The sequence below is a fragment of the Camelus bactrianus genome, chromosome 7 (assembly GCF_048773025.1).
Source record: "Camelus bactrianus isolate YW-2024 breed Bactrian camel chromosome 7, ASM4877302v1, whole genome shotgun sequence".
Lineage (NCBI taxonomy): Eukaryota > Metazoa > Chordata > Mammalia > Artiodactyla > Camelidae > Camelus > Camelus bactrianus.
The window spans coordinates 5,097,015-5,117,913 of NC_133545.1; the positions used below are offsets into that span (position 1 = coordinate 5,097,015).

Below are 20,899 nucleotides of genomic sequence, written 5' to 3' on the forward strand. Positions count from 1 at the left end.
GAGGGGGAAAAAACAATAAGGCAGACTGGGATAGGGAATGAGAAATAGGAACAATCAAATAGGAATAGGGATAGAAGCAGGGCAGGAAAGGGAAGAGTAGAAGGAAGGAACAGAATGTAAAGGATGGGAGGAAGACGAAGGGAGAAAGGTGAGAGGAATGGTAAGTACTTGGCATAGTGTGGGCCCTCGAGGAAATTACCCACAGAGGCCAGGGCAAGGAACTAAGGGAGTCCTCGACGGAGGAGGGAGTGAGGAACAAGGGGAAGAGCCAGTGCCGAGACCGGAGAGAGTGTGAATGGAGTCTGCCGAGGAGGAAAACGGCCCCAAGACCCTGAGCCGCGGCGCGCGGTGGCGGAGCGCGCCCCCTGCCGTCTCCGCGTCGCCGCCCGAGGGGGCGCAGAGGTCCTGTCCCGCCCGCCGCGCGGGGGGCTTGCGCCCTGGGCGGCCACGTCGTCTGCCCCAGGGGCCGGGGAGGGGACGTCAGGGGCAGGCAGGCACTCTGGGGGACTCGCCGGGAGTCCGATGGAGGGTAGTGGCCCAGGGCGGGGGCTCTGCGGTCGGGCCCCGCCGTCTACCCGCGCCCGTGCCCCTCGCTGCGCTGTCCTCGCGGCCGCCCCGCACTCGGTCCACGCCGGGGCCCACCTCCCAGTCCAAGCCCGGATCTGGGTGGTCAGAGTAGGGGGCGGGCTTGGTGGAGGGAGGGGCACCGGCCCGGCAGCTGCAACTGCCTTCTCGTCGGCCGCAAACTTTCACAAAGCGGCGTGTCCGGCCTCATCAATCTCCATTAATAATAGTTGGTTGGCCTGCGGGGGGCGGGCGGGGGTCCCGGGCCGGCCGGCCGGGCCGCTGGGAACGGGCTCTGCGGAGGGAGCGGGAGCCGGGCGCGGCGGCTGCGGGCGGAGGGAGGAAGTGAAGCGTAATTTGAGGAAGATGGATGAGTCCGGAGGGCGACACCCCCAGCCCGCCCGCCCGCCCGCCCCCTCCCTCCTTATGAGAGAGAGGGAGCGCGGCGCCGGAGCCACACTGCGCCGAGCCCGCGCCCCGCCGCCACCTCGGCCCGGGAGCCAGGGAGCGAGCCCCGCGTATCCGCGCGGGGCGCCCGAGCCGCGGGGCGCCCGGCGGCGCCCGGAGGGGAGCGCCCTGGGGCGGCCGCAGCTCCAGGCACCATGCAGAGAGCTGGAGGCGGGGGCGCCCCCGGGGGCAGCGGCGCGGGCGGCGGCGGCGGCCCGGGCACTGCCTTCTCCATCGACTCCCTGATCGGGCCGCCGCCGCCGCGCTCCGGCCACTTGCTCTACACTGGCTACCCCATGTTCATGCCCTACCGGCCGCTCGTGCTGCCGCAGGCGCTGGCCCCCGCGCCCCTGCCCGCCGGCCTCCCGCCCCTCGCCCCGCTAGCCTCCTTCGCCGGCCGCCTCACCAACACTTTCTGCGCGGGGCTGGGCCAGGCCGTGCCCTCGATGGTGGCGCTGACCACCGCGCTGCCCAGCTTCGCGGAGCCGCCCGACGCCTTCTACGGGCCCCCAGAGCTCGCTGCCGCTGCCGCCGCCGCTGCCACCGCCGCCCGGAACAACCCCGAGCCGGGCGGCCGACGCCCGGAGGGCGGGCTGGAAGCCGAAGAGCTGCTGCCCGCCCGGGAGAAAGTGGCAGAGCCGCCACCGCCCCCGCCTGCGCACTTCGCAGAGACTTTCCCAAGTCTGCCGGGTAAGTGCTGGGGCCGATCAGGGCGCCGGGCGGGAGGCTCGTTCACCTGGAGACCCCAGACAGCAGCCTGCTCAGAATCTCGGCACCTGCCCGGAGCCCTGGAATCCCAGACCCCCAGATGGCTGGTTCTGCGGAACCACCTCCAGTTCCGTTCCAAACACAGCACTTCTCTAGATCCAAGAACCAGACGCCCTGCTCTGTCTCCAGAGTGTCTGAAGCCTCCCCGAAGACTTCCCAGCACTCCCTTCCAGATCAGTGCCTTTCCTCCCGCGTGCTAGCCCTTGAGCCTTGGCTCCCCGTCTCCTTTTCAGAATCCCTTCATTTTTCTCCTCTGTCGGGAATAGAGAAGCTGGGAATGTGGGATTCTTGGGGACACCAGCAAGACCCCCGGGTGAGGATATATCGGGCAGCTGTCAACTTACTAAGGGCTTCCAAGGAGGCGGTTGTATTGACCCCATATGGGCTCTGGAAACACAGGGGCAAAGGGACGGTATTACAGTGGTGCTGGCCATTTGTATGACCTATCTTCATCTTAGTTATAGAGGTCACTTCTGAATTGGCAGATTTAGAGCCAAGCCTTGAAGAACCAAGTTGGGGTCCTAAAGGGACGTTATCTAGCAGGGAGCCTACAGGGTTGACTGGGAGGCAGAGAGAGAGGCTAAAGGCTGGAATGAGTTGGATGTGGCCCAGAGGCCTGGAGTCCAGAATCCAGCAAAGATTCTGGAACCAGTGAGATTCAGCTAAGAGGTAATTCAGGAACGCTGGATCCACCATAGGAGGATTCCCTCTCAGTAGAGGCGAGGTGTATTCAACTGAACCCTGTTTGGACTCAATCTGCTTGGAGCCTTCCTGCCTTCCTATTGATCCTTAACACCTAGAAGCTAGGAAAGCTTTTGCTATCCAGAAGCAGACTCAGGTATGCTGAGATCCAAGGCTTAAACAAGTTGGTGGGTGGGCCCTGTTTAAGAAATCAGGGGCTGCATGCAAGTGTGGTGTTCCTGAAACTTCAAGTTCTTTAGCATCAGGATGTCTGCCTCTGCTCAACCATTCATCACATTCAGTTTAGCAGGTGGAAATGACTTCAGGAGGCCTGGGGGCTAACTCCAGTGGAGACAAGGAGCTCCAAGAGCCCTTTTGTCCTTTACCAGGAGAGGCCAATTCTTGATGATAGGTTTCTGGGCCCTTCCTTGGAACTGTCCAAAGGGCTCATAACCAGACCCTGAGGGCTGCTATAGAGTCTGTCTTCATCTCCTTTACCCCTTTAGCCCTGGGCATTTTGGCTTTGGTTATTCAGCTGTTGTTTATGTCACCTGGTTGGACCAGGATCCAGTGACTGAAGTCTGAGCAGTGTCCCCTAAGGAAGGTCAGAAGGAAATGATAGAGCAGCAGCTGGAAGGTGGGAGGGAATGTCCACAAGATGAAAGGGCTGGGAGTGGAGTAAAGGAGGAGCAGCCGGCAGGGTGATGGGAAGAGGAAAGGATCGGTGGGATTCAGGAATAGGATAGTCCTAAGGCAGGAAAGAGAGCCAGGCAGGTCGTCAGAGGGATGGCTTTGGAGGCAGTCAGAGCTGGAGGAAGAACCAGACACCTGAGGAGGAGATGAGCTGAGGGGGAGGAGACAGGAAGGCACCCCCAGTGGAGGGGGTCTGGGGAGGAGTATCCCCAGACCAAGGGAGAGCAAGCAACTTTTCCCCTCTCCCAGGTTCCCCTCGGTTTTTATTTTGACCCATTTGTACAATGGGGACTCTTTTCTGAAGCAGATAGACTATTTGGCTGGAAAATCGGACATTGAGAGAGAGAGAGAGCAGAGGAAAAGGACAGAAGAGAAATACTGAGGAATAGAACAGAGGAGAGGACAAACAAATGAGCTGTACACCCCGATTCTCCAAGAGAGGACACGAGAACGGAGAGGGACCATGTATTGGAAGAGAGATGTACAAGGGGTTTCCAGCACTGGCTACATGAAAAGGAAACAATATTTCCAGACCAGAAGTGCGTGCATGTGAAAGAGTTCTGTCTTGAGATGACTGAGAAGGAGCTAAATAAATACACTAGTAGGAAACAAGGAAAAGTTTCAACATTAGGAGTAATTTTTTAAAAGGGTTTTTCAATCCTGGGAGTGATGGGAAACTGGAATTTACGTAGAATGAGGAAAGAAAGATCTTCATCACCTGAGGAAAATATTGGGAGCAAAAAAGAGAGACGCTGTTCTTGGAGTAAAGACAAAGTGTTTCTTTGCTAAGATGATGAGAAGGAGGCCTTACAGAAGAAGAATCTGAGAGGTGCTGCAGTGAAGGTAATCACTCTTATTGGGAAGAGATACACATGAAGGGTTTATAGTGGGGTTTGGGGGCAGAGCAGTAAGGAGAGGTTTCAGAAGGCACATTCTAAGAGGGTGATGCGTGGGAGGGCCTATCCGTGACTGCGGCTTCCTACCCGTCTCAGTGCGGACTCTCCCAACTCTTCCCCGCCTCGCCACTCACGTTCACCTTCCCAGTCTTGAGTTTTCCCTAAAATAGTTGAGAAAAAAAAAAAAAAGGCAATTCCAGAAAGGTTAGACATAAAATCAGCTTGGGGAGCAATGACACATGGCCCGTGCTGAAGATGAGGGGAAAGCAAATGCTCCATTCTGGGACTCGCATTGGAGTATTTAATGTAAAGTACCACAGCGCTCTGCTCGAATCACACGGCCGAAGAGTTTGAAGAAGGAAATCTATTTTTAAAGTGACCGAGGAGGAACTGTGGTCCTAGTGCGAATGGGTGACATTGGTCTGAAATGACTAATTCACATTTGTCTAGTGTTCTGCAATTACTAGCCCTTTTAATGAAACTATAGTGAAGACAGGCCAATTTGGAGAATGATGAGTGAAGTTCTTTTCGTTGGGAGTTTAAAAGACTATTTCTAAAAATTTTGCTGAGAGTTGAGACAGAGACCACCCCACTAAAACTGATGAAGAAAACAGAACTTTGTTATGATTTGATGGCAGGGGTAGAAGCTGTATTAGCAGGCCAAAAGAAATAGTGTGTACAGAAGTAGTGGAGTAGAAAAGGACTGAGAATGGTACGTTGAAAGTAATTGTAGGTTTGGAGTGTGGGGGCAATGGGATATTTGGGGGACGTGTCTTAGTAGGAATGACCGAAGAGACTTTTTAATCAGTAGGAAAGGTTTAAAAGTACAAATCAACAGAGCTGCCCAGAGTCATGCTGTCTAGCAAGCCATTTATGTAATTTAAATTTAAATAATTTTATTAGCCACATTCAAAAAGTAAAAAGAAATGGGTGAAATTAGTTTTAATAATATATTTTATCCCAACATGTCCAAAATATTATTTCAGCATTAATCATATACAAAAAAATGAGATGTTTTATATCTTCTTTTCATGCTAAGTCTTTGAAATCCAGTGTTTATTTTCACAACATGTCAATTCAGACTATCCATGTTTCAGGTGGTCAGTAGCCTCACCATATTCAACGTAACAAATCTCGAGAGTTGTAAGACCAGTCATGTGAACATATGGGGGATAGGGAGCTTTGAAACGGGCGGATAGTGAAGTCCTCAGTGTACTAGGAATACAGAGGGAGGAGAGCAGTAAGCCCTCAAAGGTAGGAGAAAAGAGAATTCTGCCTTGAATGAGGTGGACAGGGATGATCTTGTTGTGTGTGAAGGTGTGTGTGAGCTCTGACTGGGTTTTTAAAGCCGACTTGAAGGTGAGGTGCAAGTACACATCACAGAGAGGACGGGTGAAGAGGATGCTGTGCACTGTGCGAGTGATGGAAAGAGCTGTCCGTCTGGGGAAATGCAGAAGAAAACTTTAAAGTGGAGGTGTCTTGAGCAGTGATTCGTTCTGGGAGAAAAGGGTTGGATTGCCTGAAAACACAGTTAAGAGGTGAGGGGTGGCAGATACTCTATCTGTAACTGTTGGACCGGCGATAAGAATGCCATGAGAGACTGCTACGAATGATGATGCCAGTGTTGAGCATGGTGAAGAAAAGGACATTTGTCGTTGAGGTGGTATAGAAAAGAGTATGGGATGGGACAAACCTGGGAGGTGGCAGTGGACATTTTTTTAAAAAACTAAACAGAAAAAGATTTGTTAATTTCTGATTAGAGATTGGCAATAAGAACGGAAATCATGCAAGGAGACAAGGGAAATGTCCTAAGAGCTTAATGTTTGGGTGGTGATTGCTGTAAGCCAAGCACCTGGCTGTGGCGAGAGAGCATCTTAGATGGCCATCCGTTAATTTCCAGGCAGGTGTCCACTGTGACTGTCAGGATACACTTACTCATGAGAGAAAAACAGGAAATGATAATGTAGCACAGATCAGAGACTTTGGTTGCTGGAAACAGGAGGGAGATTTTTCTTGGGGGTGATGGAGAGTATATCTTCCTGGAAATTTTGAGGAAAAGCATACAGGGAGTGTGCTTGCTCCCTAGACATTTACAGAAAGGCCAACGTTGCACTAACTTGCTGTGATCGAAGGATCACTTGTTTAAAAGTTGTGACACATGACAGTTTCAGGTCTCAACTTTGTCACTCACTAGCTGGACGGTTTCGGCAAGCCTCTTCAATTCAGGGAACATTTATTGTGTGTCTATTATGGGCTTAGTATTGTTGGATACTACAGGAGATTCAAAGTCTTACAACCTCCTTAGGCTTCAGTTTCCCCACCTGTAACATAAAAGTTTTAGTTCAGATCATTTTTATTGTTCCTTTCAATTTCATAGAACAAAAGGTTATTTTTCTAGCCTCAGTGTTTAATGTCGAGCTGTTAACATGGACTCCACAGGCCTCTTATGAGTGGATCTGTTAATTATGGGTGGAAGAAAATTACATCTTTATTTCTACTAACTTCTAACTAAAATCAGGCACTTCCTTTAATTACAAAGGTTGGCCAGAAACCATAGCAGTTTTGGCAGTATCTGGGATTTTTGTCACCAGTAGAATTCACAGATATTTTCATAGACATTTACAATCTTTGGTGAGACCTTGTTGATTAATGAATCAGTAAAGAAGCATAAATGATTATATCTCAATTCACTTAAAGTATTTGATAACTATTGTACACCATTGGCTTGAAATGTAATCCTGTATGTTTTATGTTACACACGTAAGAGCATTATTCTAAGCAGGACTTCATAGGCTTTATCAGACTGCCAAAGAGCTCATGGCACAAAAAGGGTTAAGAAACCCTGGTTGAAAGAGAGAGGAAGATCTCAGAAATGACAGGAGGAAAATTTTATTGAGAGGATGGGAGTGGGGTGTGGAGATGCCTTGTAGCACAGGGAAGGTAACACTTGGGAGACTTGGGAGACAGGAGGTGCTCTGCAGTGGCATATGTAAATACGGAGAGGTGGACTGTAGATGGTTAGTTCCTATACTCAGAGTGATGGGTGTTCTATGCTGGCAATAACGGGAGACAGGCAGCAGTTGGAATAAGGAGGGGGAAACATTTTAATTGGAAAGAAGGAGGAATATAATATTATCAACAAAGTATGCTTCACTGAGAGTAATGTTACAATGGGAAGCTATAGGCAAGGATTTTGCCTCAGAAATAACAGGGAAAGAAGGAACTAAAATGGATTGGGAATTAGGAAATAGCAATGAGAGAAGCAGTGGAGTAGATGTACACACAGAGAAAAGCTTACATAGAAATGATGAGAAGGAGAGTTTGGTGGGAGAGAACTTTTACCCAGAGGGAGCCGGAAATGCCCCCGGGCTGGGGTAGGAGATAGGAAACCCCGCATCTGAACCAGCAGAAAGGACAGAGCCATGTGCGAAGGTGGTGGTGCCCGTGGCTGCAGTGGCAATGATAAGAACAAAAGAGGTCTAGAGAAGCGGGTGGGGCTCTTCATTGGCGATATGATCATGCTGGGAGAAAGTCCTAGCTTAGAGACACTAATTTGGAGAGCGACGGGGCAACAAGATGAACTTGATGTGATGGACGAGTGACCCTCACGGGTTGAGTTAAGTAGCAGTAGGAAGAGGCACCACCGCAGTCGTGGAGGGTGTCTTCCCTTCCGTCCCATCGCAGCAGGGAAAGGAACCATCTTCCAGCGATGAAACGAACAGTCTGTGTTAGAAGCAGTGGGTGGGGGCTGCCGGGACTAACAGACTAGGGTTACAAGGAAAGAGCAGTCTGTGAAAAATGAGGGTGGGAGAAACAGGAAAATGCTTCTGAACTGGGGGTAACGGGAGATGGTTTCTTGACTGTGAATTACAGAGGAAGTGGTATGAAAACAGAAGCATTGGCCACGACGGGACTCTGTCTCGGGAGCAGCGGGAAGAGACGTGAGGCAGAGGTGTAGCTGTAGCAGGAGGGAGGAAGATGAGCGTGTCCCGAGGGGGAAGGTAAGAGGTGCTTTGTGCTGGAAAGGGTGATGCCCGCTCTGCAAAGGCGCACAGGTCTGGGCCAGACCGCACCTCTGGGTCTCAGCCTCCTCATCAGTAAAACTAAGGGTTGGAATTAGGGTATCTCTAAGGTCACTTCCAGCTCCAGCTGTACAATTCTGTTTTTTGTCTGTAAAGATACCTTTATTAATGAATTATTTCCTTTAAAAAAAAAAAAAAGGCGTCCTGAGCGGAGGGACTGGGGAGAGATTCTGCAGTGCTCAGCGCTGAGATGCCCGGCTAGCTGAGCGGAGGAGGCAGGTGGGCCTGGAGACGCACATCTGGAGGGCTGGGCTTTAGGATAGAAAAGGCTGTGTCCCCTGGGATGGGGCGGTGCTTCCGAGCAGTGGCCATGTAGGGTGTCACGCTGAAGGAGGGAGACGTCTGATGGGGGGAGGAGCAGATCTTCTTTAGGCGTTAAAGACTGGCGGTCAGTTGAGACCGATGTGGCCTGGTGAGGAAGGAAGCAGTGCCCTCCAGGGGATGAGGAGGACAGAAGCTGTGCTGTGAATCCATTCCTGGTCTTCTGAATTAATTCTCCACGTGCTGCGCTGTTTATGATCGAGTGACCGTGGAGCTCAGTCTCTTTTCCGCTTGGTGGTAACAGAGAGGTGTGGTGTAGCCCAGAGGGACGACGTCTGGACACAGACCTCGACCCCACCCTTTTCTGTGATCTGCAGCAAAATGCTGACCTCTGTGTCTCCGTTCTTTCACCGGTAAACTAAGGGTGACAGGACTTACCTCCCAAGAGTTAAGGATTGAATGAGGAGATAACTGTCCAGCATCCTAAAGGAATAGGTGTAAGAAGTTACCAGTGCCGCCATGGACTGGAGAAGATGGGGAGCTCTCCTGGGCATCAAGCTGGGAAAGACCTCTTTACTAGGAATTATGAGAGGTGACACTCTCTGTACTGAAAAGGACACACGTCTCCGGGAGTGGTGCTGGAAGCAGTGCTGTGCTCCGGGATCTGTCTACGGCGGGGCTACCAGGCGAGAACACGGTGGGAATCTAATAAGGGTAGATTTCATGTTTTGGCTCTGGCTCTTTCTCCCTCCTTTCGGTTTTCCTGTCTCACGTGTTGGTGAGACTCTGCTCTGTGGACACGGCTGCCCAAGGCCCTTGTGCTGTGCCCCACGGGGCCTGGCCTTCCTTTCTCCCCGTTAAAACAAACAAGCCCCCCCACCCCCGAAGAAGCAAACAAACAAACAAAAAGCCTCTCCTTTTTTCCTTCATCAGAATTCCTATCCCCTAGTGTGTCTGATCTCAGTTCAGTTGTTAGGATTAAGTAATTCACACTCAGATGGATTAAAGAGGTCTTTTTAAAGTCCAAATAAATTTCAAACTTGTAGAATTTTCAATGGTGTTATTATGAATAATTTGAGGGATCTACCTGGGTTTCTTCCCACCTTTTTGGCAAAATTGTTTTGGGTGGGAGAGTTGCGGGAATGCGGCGGAGAGGCTTGCTTTCCCTGGAGTCATGCGATTATTGTCACTTCCAGTTACAGCATCGTAGGTAGTCAGAACGCTTTGGGTTGCCAGTGACAGTAGCTCAGCTCTAATTTAAGCTAAAATGGACATTTATTGATTCACGTGACTGTGAAGCACAGGAGCAGATCCAGAAATGCAAACAGTGTGGTCTGGTCTTTTCTTCTTGTTCTGAACCTGACTCCTCTGTCTGCCTTTGCCTCTTTGTCTCCTCCCCAGAGGTGAGGGGAGGGCAGGAGCACAGCAAGCCTCAGTTTTATAATCCCAGGCTGGGACGCCGGCAGAGTGTGTGTGTGTGTGTGTGTATATATATATATATATATATATATATATATATATATATATATATATATATATATATATATATATATATCTCATCCTAGGGTGACCAGTTAACTAGCTGAGTCAAGTCCCAGGGGAATGGGATACGCGGTTGGCCAGGTCCAGGTCGCCTTCCTCTGCAGTCGTGAAGCTGTCGGAATGGAATTGACAGCCCCTCCGGCCTGGGCAGGTGATGCGGCACAGTGCCCCAGGGAAGGGGTGCTGAGAGTGGTCAGAAGAGGGCAGGGATGCTGGGCAGACAGAAACAAACCCCAATCCGATGTCTGCCTCAACCAGGAAGGAAGCAGAGAAGGTGCCTTTCGCTCCCTTTCAGTATTAGCAGGGAAGGCCTCCTCCCTGGCTGGACAAGCAGCCCTTGCAGTGGTGGAGGCTGGGACTGAAGCGCTGAGGAGAGTTCCGTCGTGCGGCAGGTGGAGAGAGACGAAGACGGGAGAAAAACGTCTCTCCCTCAATTCCTGTACAAGAAAAAGCCGTCCCTGAGGATGAGAGAGCCCACTGTACGTTAGAAGCTAGAGAAAATTGATATTAAATCCGTTCCCATAATTGGGCAATATTATTTTCTAAGTGAGAAAATATACTTCTGAGTAAAAGATACGCTGACTGGTAAGATGACATCATACAAACAGATAATGACAGAAAAGATAGAGAGATCTGGTGGGCAATTCTTCTTGGGGAATGATGGGAGAAACAGCCTGATCTGGGGAGTGAGGCCTCCTCGGTGGCAGCTTTAAGAATCTTCTCTAAGAGTGTTAAGGAGAGATGTTAATGACTAGGCTAGAGGTCTGGAGTGGTAAGTGAAAGGAACAAGGGCTCCACTAAAGCTGGATTTGATAGGAAGGTCTTTTATCTGATGAGGCATCTGGGAAGGACTTCGACTTCATGTGGCGGGGAGGAGAAGATATTTTACTGCAAAGGACGGAAAGCGCATTGGCTGGAGGTTTAGGAGCCCGAGATTCCAGACATGGCTCTGTCCTATCTGTGTGGCATAGGGGTGATTTAATCATTTAACCCCCCCATTACTACTAATTAATAGGTCAACTCTACTCCAGTGAGTTGCTTGAAGATGAAATAGTAAGTGTGAAAGTGTTTGGGAAAGTTAAAGGTCATACAGGAGTGCCACGGAGGGAGCTCTGAGCTCGGGGTGGTGGCGAAATTGCTGTGAACTTATGAAGGTGGCAGTGAGGCAGAGAAAATTCTCATGTCAATTTGGAGTAGAGAATGCTGGATAGTCGGGGCAAAGTGGAGAGAGAGAGACTGAAAATGGATTTTCCTTATTGGACCAAAAGTTATAGAAGGAGCAGTAGCATCATGGGGGCATGAAGTTAATGGGGATGAAAAACAAGTTGAAAGTGAGCTAGTTGCTCTAAAAGGTGGAAGAAAGTACTGTCTCCAAAAAGAACAGAGAAATAATTCTGTACCGGCATGATGATAAAATGAGGATTTAGAAATGGGGGTGCTGGCCAGCCTGGGTGTTTCCCCACCTTTTGACCCCACCCAAATTGGGTCTGCATTTGGGAAGCTGAGCAATTGTCCTGGGAGTGGTTTTGGGAGTGTGAGGGTCATTTTTTTTTTTTTAATGGAGGGACTGGGGATTGAACCCAGGACCTTGTGCACGCTAAGCACGCTCTCTACCACTGAGCTATCCCCTCCTGACCCCAGTCATTTTTTAAATGGAGGGAAGAGAACTGAGAACTGAGCGTGATGGGGAGGGGCTTCTCCTGAGTGAAGACTAAAGCCTGTTGATCTTATACAAACTAGAACAGAGCAGGGTGGATGAGTGATGGCACGGAGGCTCTGTGAGTCCCCCTCACTGGGGGTCTGCAGTGGTCCTCCACTCCCCGGGTGTTTTCCACTCCACGACCCAGGCCCGTCGTCCTTGGTGACCGCCGCCGCGGACTCCCTCTCTTGATTGTGTGAGTCTGGTGTGGTTTATTCTTTCTACTGGAGAACACCTGCCGTGGATTCCTTGGCCTTTGATTTCTTCCACAGTCTGACCTGACTCAATACCAAGTTAGGGCTTCTCTTCCTCTTATAAGATAGGCCCCACGCAGGGGCACCTCTGCAGCCTGAGTGCTGCTCTGGGGTGGGAATAATGCCCCTGGCCTGGACTCCCCAGTCATCATGGTTCGAACCCTGTGATGGCTGCTTCTTAGGATAATAGCATCTGCCAGCAGAGTTCACGTGAACCCCGGATGTTTCCTACTAACTGGTCTGCCCTGCAGTGGTTTCCCCTGGGTAGATAGCCCAGGTTTCCACAGACTCTAGACGTACGCACAGGGAACAAGCTGAAAACACTGTACTCTTCTATTTCCAGTAGTGTCATTGTCACACGCAAAGGACAGACCTTACTATCTGTTTGGCCTACCTACCTTGCACAAACTGTTTCCAATTAAAATTTTTTCCTTTTGCTAAAAATTATTCTCATCCAGATCATTATTTCCCACGTAAAATTTTCAGTGATGTTTTGTTGATCAAATTTTTTTGTCCGTATCAATCAGTTATAGGATCTGCAGTTAGACATTGACTTTTATGGACATTATATCTACAAGGTCCAATTATTCTAAACCAAGTAGAACTTTTATCAACAAGGTGTGCTTCTGTCAATTTTAGTCCAAACCCCATTTTTCTATGTGTAATTTTTGTATATTGACTATTAATATTCATTATGAATTGGATAAAGAAAATAGTTTACATTTTTCCAGCTAATTCATGAGGAGATAGTAAAGCTGTTTCAGGCTCGCCACTCTGTCAGGGACTGCACCACTGTACTGCTCATCCAGTCCTCCCAGGTGTGTCTCCATCACTTTGGGTGCTGCATTCTGAGCTGCTCCGTCTGCTGGTGGAGCAAAGAGCAAACAGCAGGGCCAAAATGTTTTGCTTTGCTCCAAATGCATCAGTGTTTAGGGCAAAAAAGGTAGGGGTTTTGTTTGTTTGTTTTAAGCTTTTTACTCTTTTATTCGCCCGATGTTTTCCCCTATTTTTCTGTTTTCTATTTTTTTCTATTTTCAGCCCTTTCTGTTTCTCTGACTTGTCATTTAATTCTCCTGCCCCTGTGCCTGCCCTGCTTCTCTCCTGCCCCAGCCCTCTTCCTGCCCTCTTTGCCTTTCCTTCTGTCTCCCTCCTCCGGCTCTCTCACTGTCCCAGGCCCTCTCCTCTGAGAGCCGAGCTGTGTTTCCCGCCTCGGTTGCTTTCTTTTCTTCCCCGCCCCCATCTCCTTACACGAGTTGCTTATCAGACACCTCAATGTCATGGTTATAAAGGTTCAGAAAGAAACTCTTGCCCCTGCCACTCAGGACCCCACTGGGATCAAGTAGCCAAGAGAGGCTGTGAACCGCGGCTCCTTGGATGGCTTTAAAAGCGGCCCTGAGGGTGGCCCGCTGCCGTGGGCTTGATTTTATGGGATCTGTCTGAAGACAGAGGGATGGATGACATGATCTCAGGAGGGCTCTGCCAGATCAAGGAACCTGGGAACCTCATCTCAATCATCATCAATTTAGATTTATTGGTCACCCCCTGGGTGCTTGGAGCTGTGCTAAATGATTTCATCTTTCAAGCCGTGAAATCCAGTCTCTGCCTTTAAAGCAGCTGTTTAAAATATTGTAATCTTGGGCTGAGTTTTTACATGCTATTGTTATTCTTTCTGTTATTATTTCCTGAAAACCATCTTTTAAACATTAGACATTAAAAGTTAGAGGATTTAATATCAACGTGGGGGATTGCTCTTGATTTCTTTTTGCGTAAGAGCCTGTACACTCCCACTGCAGACGGTCTCCTCTCCAGCAAACGTGAGCTCAGAGGACATGCTGAAAAGTGGGTGGAACAATATTCATGGAGGGGGTGTCTTGTGCCCGGAGCTGGGACGTGGGGAGCAGGGTGGAGGGGGTACTCTAGGAGGGGCCTGAGAAGGGAAGGACAGAGATGGAGAGTGAGAAAGCGCTTGGGAACAGTTTCTTTCATTTAGTCAACAAATATGTATTGAGCGCCTACTCTGTGCAGGTAATTTTCCAGATGCTGAAGATACAGCTGTAAAGACATATTAAAAATCTGTACCTTCATGATGCTTATATTCTAATAGGAAGGGACAGTCAACACAATAAAAGAATAAAGTTGGTGACATGTAATATAGCAACAAATAAAGCAGAGAAGGGAGACAGGGAGTATTGAGAGTTTTAATTTTAAAAAGGATGATCACAGAAGGTCTCACTGATAAAGTAAAGACCTGAAGGAAATAGAGAATGTGTGCAAAAACCTAGGTGAAGAATTTAGTATTCTAAACAGAGAGAAGAAAGATCTAGGGGAGGGGCAGGGGACCAGAGTGCGAAGGGCAGAAGCAGGGAAACCAGTTTGCAGAAAATGTCGATGAGCCAGGTAAGAGATGAGGGTGACTGGGGCTCGTTGGACACACACAGAGGAGGTGGTGAGAAGAAGTCAGGGTCTGGGTGTATTTTCAAGGCAGCGGCACTGCCAAGATTGGCTGGTGGCTGGGCATGGGTGGTGAGAGAGAGTGAAGGTTTGGTTTGAACACAGGGAGGATGGAGTTACCGTTAACTGAGATGGGAAAGACATGGGTTCAGATGGGGAGGGGCTGTCTTGGGAGGAAGATGGGAAGTTCAGTTTGGGAAATGTTAAGCTTGAGTTCCAGGGAAGTGGAAAACAGTGTGGGGAAGGGCCCTGAAGGAGATGAAAGGGGAAACTAGGGACATGAATCTTGCTGAAATTAAACAGACTTTGGCTGGGGATGAGACTGGGGAGAAAGCCCAGGGTAAGTGAGGCGGGCGTCATGAGGAGCACGTCGTCTGTGGACAGGCTGTTTCTCCATGGACAGGTAACGGAGCTGGATGCAGGTGCAGCTTGGGTGAGCTGTGGGAGGGAACGGGGACCAGCTGCTGGTGGAGAGCAGTGAGCAGGAACAGCATCAGAGGTGGAGGTCCGGGTGAGGCTGAACTAGGCTGTGCCACGTGGGTTTGAGAAGGTTAAAGAATGAAGCACTCCCAGAAGAAAAGGAAGGGGCCTGGGCTTAAAAATACCCATGAGGTGTGCAAACACTGATTGAGATGGAGGTGGGTGATCTGGACACGGGCTGAATTCTGGCCTCTAAGGAAATGTTCTTGAGGAAATGGAGCAAGTGTAGACTGCATCAGTGAGGGGAAAGGACAACTCTGGGGACGGGGAAGGGAATTGAAAGCTACTGGGCTGGTCCTGGAGGCCCAGGGAAGTTCTTGGTGTCGTGCAGGCAGATGGACAGGGGTTGGGGAGGAGAGCCAGCTAAGCTCTGAGTGTTGGAATGTGGTCTAGACACACACACACCTGCACAACCTTCTTCTCTTAGAAAGCTTCACTGGTCCCTGAAGTCATTTCACTTTGGGTTGTATTCTCAGCTTCGGAATGCGCTTGTGTACGTGGGATATGTGTTGATATAGATGCACCCCCACATTTACGAAGTCCCCCCAACTTTACACAGTGAACTCTCTTGGTAAGGAGCTGACTGTTCAGTTTGCGGATTATCCATTTTCTCTTGCTCTCTTTTCATCAGTTGGTTTTCTTTTGACTTTTTGTTGTCAAAAGACATTGCTTATTGGTCCTTTGGGCAGAAAACAAGGGAGTTTGTAGAACTCAAACACAGAAACATTTATAGTGCATTATTAGTTGCAGTTCTGACCAAAATGTCAATAGATAAGAAGATTAGAACCAATGGTTGAATCGAATTTTAGAATTATATTTGGATTAAAATGTCTCTATGCCTGTGATTACAAGTAATCAGTAAACCACTGAGTCGCAGTTTCTCCTTTCCCGTTTTCCTCTGTCTTTCCCTTTGCTGCGCGTCTTTTTTTAAAACCTGTAGTCAGTTTACAGTGTTGTGTCGATTTCCAGTGTACAGCATAGTAGTTCAGTCACACCTATACATACGTGTGTTCCTTTTCAGATTCTTTTTCATTATAGGTTATTACAAGATATTGAATATAGTTCCCTGTGCTGTACACTGTAAACTTGTTATCTATTTTATATATAGTATATATCTATTTTATATTATATATAAATATACCACATCTTTTTATCCAGTCATCTGTCCATGGATATTTAGGTTGTTTCCATGTCTTGGCTATTGTAAATAGTGCTGCTATGAACATTGGGGTGCATGTGTCTTTTCAAATTAGAGTTTTCACCAGATATAAGCCCAGGAGTAGGATTGCTGGATCATAGGGTAGGTCTATTTTTAGTTTTTTAAGGAACTTCTATACTGTTTTCCATAGTGGCTGCACCAAATTACATTCCCACCAACAGTGTAGGTTCCTCAGGATTCTGAACTTGAGCAGAAAGCAGCTGTTTGTGCTTCTCAGAGGGCAAGTGGAAAAGAGATGATGTCTTTTTAAAACTGAGGATAAGGGTGGACAGGGTCCTGGGATGCTAAGTAATTGGATGCTAAGTAATTGGAAGAAAACTCTGGCCACTTGTAAGGTGGCATATGGCTGGGGGCGCTCCCTGTTCTGGTCTAGTTATGGAGAATTGGAAAGGTGGGGTGTGGAAACCTTTGACTCTCAGGTCCTGGGGTAACATTTCTTGGACCCAGATTGCAGGAGAGGGTGAGGTGGGAGATCAGATGACCCTGAAGTTTCCATCTGGAAATGAGACTCTAAGATTCCAGGGAAGAGAGAAGGGAGACAGAATAGGGGTCAGCCCTGTGTCTTCCCACTGGGCAGGTGAGGAGTCCTGGGAGAAGAGCAGAGGCCGCAGCCGCAGCCTCCCCTTCTGTCCTGCGAGTCACTGCTCCTGCACAGCGCACCCCAGCCTATAGCAGCTGAAAGGGCCCTAAACCAGGCTCCGCTCTGCTTCATTCCGGGACCTGCAGCTGGCATGGTCTGGCTTTGGAGGGGTGGTGAATGAGTGGGAAAGCCCTCGGTCTGAGTTTGGAGAAAAGCTGGGATGCTAGTGGGTAGCAAGACGAGCTTGGGGGGAGACTTGAGGGGTCACGGTCCGGGGGACGGTGCTCTTTTGATAGATGCCTATTGCCTCCCCCACTTTGCCATAGTGAAGTCTGTGCTGGTTAATACCTTTCTTTCCATTTCTTTGTCTTCCCGAACCTCTTCCCCACCCCCACCCTGGATGTGTCCTCTCCCTCCCCATCTCATCCCCTCCACGTCCCATCCGTATCTCCCTGCTGTCCCTGCTGTGTGCTGTCCACGCCTGGCCATGCGCCGCCTCCAACCTGTCTGCCTTCTCCTCGCCTTTGCCTTCCCCGTCCGTCGGTTCTCACTCCCCACAGCAGAGGGGAAGGTGTACAGCTCAGACGAGGAGAAGCTGGAGGCACCAGCGGGAGACCCGGCAGGCAGCGAGCAGGAGGAAGAGGGCTCAGGCGGTGACAGCGAGGACGACGGCTTCCTGGACAGTTCTGCGGGGGGGCCCGGGGCCCTCCTGGGACCTAAACCGAAGCTGAAGGGAAGCCTGGGGACTGGAGCTGAGGAGGGGGCACCGGCGGCAGCGTCAGGAGTCACAGCTCCTGGGGGCAAAAGCCGGCGGCGCCGCACCGCCTTCACCAGCGAGCAGCTTTTGGAATTGGAAAAGGAGTTTCACTGCAAGAAGTACCTGAGCTTGACCGAGCGCTCCCAGATCGCCCACGCCCTCAAGCTCAGCGAGGTGCAGGTCAAGATCTGGTTTCAGAATCGCCGGGCCAAGTGGAAGCGAATCAAGGCTGGCAACGTGAGCAGCCGCTCCGGGGAGCCTGTCAGAAACCCCAAGATTGTCGTGCCCATCCCTGTGCACGTCAACAGGTTTGCTGTGCGGAGCCAGCACCAACAGATGGAGCAAGGGGCCCGGCCCTGAGCGGCCCCCAAGGACCTTGAAGGCCAAGGACTTCCTGAGTCTGCTCGGAGACTGGGGTAGGGTCTGGGGACCAGTGGAGCTACCACTGTGGTTCTGCCCTTGGTTGGGGCTCTGTTGGCAGTGACTGTGGCTCTGGGGGTGCTCTCTGGGCAACCTTAGCTGCGGGCACTTGGCCCTAAGCCCATTCCAGAGACAACCCCCCGCCCCGGACTGGAGGATTCAGAGTTAACCGGGCTTAGGTTCTCGCTGTCCAGGAGCTGCTGGGACCAAGGTGGACTCCTGGGCAGGGACCGGGTTCTTAAATGCCCAGGACCTGAGAGGTTCCTGGCTAATGCCCTGGAGTCACTTCTGCCAGGGGCAGGAGGAATCTGGGGTGATACCGAGTCAAGCTGATCGCAGCTCCTTATTTATTTTGTGTAAAGTTTGTATATATGGAGCCCTCCATCCCTGTCTGTCTGCACCCCTGAGAGGGACTGGGAAAGCTGTGTGTTTCCTGGATCCTCAGCCAGAGTTTAGTTCCATCTTGCTGCCCCAGGTGGGCTCCGTCTTGCCTGTCTTTAGTCCAAGGACACGAAAACAAGATGGAACTGTCACTAGCCTCCTTAGAAACCTTTCAGCACTCGCCACCTCCTCTGTGTAATCTACCTCCACTCTGTCCTTCCCTGCTCTGGGCACTGCCCACCGTTCACGCCTCCAGACCTCATGCTCCTAACCGGCACCTCTTTTCTCTTCACCATTAAACAGGCAAGCTTCTGCACCTCTGCTTTCTGCTCTTTGGAAGAGTTGGCAGACTTCAGGATAGAGGATTCACTCTCTTTTGTATCATGAGGGGAAATGAAGTACTTGACCCTAGGTTAGCAGGGGTGTGTCCAGGTTATCAGTCCTGTCGGGGACCAGGGCAGGCTGGGGGATCAGCCGCCTCACCTGTGAGCCTGTGAGTAAGTCCTTTTCTGTGCAGAGGACACAGCAGCTTAGTCCATCCCTGACACTCTGATATTGCAGACATGAGGGTCAAAGACCCATTTCCAGGTCTCTGTTCTTGCAGTATTAATTGTAATGCCCTCCCACCCCACCTCACCCCACTGCACCGTTTACAAAGCCTAGGATCGCACATCCTCTTCTGTTATAGAATGAGATTGGTTGAAAGGGCCCACTGCAAAGTGGATGAGGCAGGAATGAATCTGTGATGGTTCTGGAAGGGTGTGTGCTGTGGGAGATAAGCTATGGAAATAGGAATTAGAGGCTTTGGGGCTGGAGTTCTGTGAGCAGATTAAGGAACAGCATTTGTAGTGGAGGGTCAACACGGGGGACACGTGGCTTCAGGGGCACTTGCAAGAGACAGAGCAGACCGAGCTGGAAATGAGACCAACTAAAGCTGTTCGCCGCCCCCGCCCCCTTCACGGCCGGGCTCCCCTCCTGCACCAACTGTAGGGCCGGGCCGCACAGACATACCTACGCTGGCATCAGGAGGCAGAGAATTCTTACAGAAACCAGCTGAAGGTGGTATCCTGGTTAACGGGGCTTCTGGGGAAGAAACATGGCCCACGTTGATTTAAGAGGAGAGCTGGAACAGAACAGAGCCATCGAGGAAAACAATAGGCTGAGTGAGGCAAGGTCAGAGAAGGGAGGGGGGCACAGCCCAGGCCAGTCCTGGCAGAGCTCCTCGCCTGCCCTAGAGGGCAGATCGCTGCTGGTCCCGACTCCTGGAAGGGCAGACCAGCCGCCGCCTGGTCACTCAAACATCTACGAACACCCCATACCGTGACAGTTGGCAGCTCTTTCCTCCTAGGTGGTTTTGGCCACCAAACAGGATAAAACCTGGAGCCATGACCGGTCGCTAGTGACTGTCAGTTCCCCAGCTGGGACACACAGGTCCAGGGTCTTCTCTTATCTTTTGGCTAAATTTCTGCAAGGCCTGAGAATCAGGCTTAAAACAAAAACAAAAACAAAAACATAGCCCAGCCCAGCCCCATTCCTGGTTTAGACTGCGCTGTCCCCCACACAGGCCAACTTCATGGTGAGAGTCTTTGTAGGGAAGAAGCCAAGCAGAGGTCAAGGATCACAGGAGCTGTTGTCATTTTGTTATCAGGAACTTATGTCTGCAAGTCTAGGGCTGGAGCAGAGGCCCTCTGGCTCTGCCCCCAGGGAGGGAAGGGGGACAGGGAGGAGAACTAGCAAACCCAAGGCCCTGATCGGCCATTTTTTCCCTGGATTTACCTCTGAAGCCTCCTAAACTGTAGCAGGCAGTGTTCAGCCACTCAAGCTGCTTCTTTTCCTTAGGGAACGTGGAGGTGAGGCTTGCTAGTGTCTTTTGAGCCTAGGAACTCATCTTTATACACACCCCTGGCTCATCTCTGTTCTGCCCTTATCTTTAGTTAGGCTCTTATCAGCCTTGCAAAAGGGGCTGTGGACCAAGAAAATAAAATCTGGTTTCCTCTCTCAGTAGCGGAACATGGTTAATTTACCTACCCGACAGGCCAGTGCCTGTGCAAAGCACCAGACCCGCACCCTGCATCCAGGGGCCACCAGCAGAGCAGCTCTAGGACGGGGAGTGGCTGGCTCAGAGAGTGGGGACCCTAACTTAGCAAGTCCTCACCCTTCAAGAACAGGTACAGAGGGGTTTTTCCCAGGCCTTCCTTCTAGATAACTAAGGGAGAGTTGGGGGAAAAGCAGACACTCTGGCTTCTGACTCCAGTTTGGAAAGAGGTTGTGGGAGTCGAGGGGGCTGTTCTGCCATCAGTGACCTACCTCCTTCCTGTTTCTCAAAAGCCAAGCCTAGGCCCGAGTGCCAAGGGAAGCACTGCCCTCCCTGGCAAACATCTAGCCACTCAGATGGCTGGATGGTGTCACTCCCCGTACATCTGGCCATATGGCTCGTTCCCAGACACTAGAGAGGGGCTTGGTGCGTCTGCCCTCTCTGGGTGAACTCTGGGCAGCACAGGGTGTGGCGTGAGGTTAGCAGCTGAATATGGAGAATAAGGAGACCAGCGGAGATGCTCTGGTGACGGGGGCGGGGGAGCAGCAGGAGCTTCCAGGAGGAAACACGGAGCTCCCTCTCTCCTGGGGTCGGGGTTCACTGCCAGCGCTGCTGACAAAGTCAACTACAGCGCAGCAAGAAAGGCCTGAAAGAAACGCACGTAGGGGGCGAGGGGACACTACTGGGGC

The 20,899-nt window shown here is 50.7% G+C and overlaps 1 protein-coding gene across 1 annotated transcript; it reads left to right on the forward strand.

Annotated features, from left to right (window-relative positions):
- The first annotated feature begins 1,044 nt into the window (after positions 1 to 1,044).
- On the forward strand, positions 1,045 to 20,891 carry GBX1 (gastrulation brain homeobox 1). Its single transcript, XM_074366765.1, has 2 exons — positions 1,045 to 1,701; positions 17,178 to 20,891. Exons 1-2 carry the CDS (start codon positions 1,167 to 1,169, stop codon positions 17,732 to 17,734), a joined length of 1,092 nt encoding a protein of 363 aa, XP_074222866.1. The 5' UTR covers positions 1,045 to 1,166; the 3' UTR covers positions 17,735 to 20,891.
- The last annotated feature ends 8 nt before the right edge of the window (positions 20,892 to 20,899 follow it).

What these genes read in the sequence shown, in the direction of transcription:
- GBX1 (XM_074366765.1), top strand. Translation starts at nt 1,167, where the DNA reads ATGCAGAGAGCTGGAGGCGGGGGCGCCCCCGGGGGCAGCGGCGCGGGC. An exon ending in GACTTTCCCAAGTCTGCCGG is followed by an intron (nt 1,702 to 17,177) that starts GTAAGTGCTGGG and finishes CACTCCCCACAG; the next exon opens with CAGAGGGGAAGGTGTACAGC.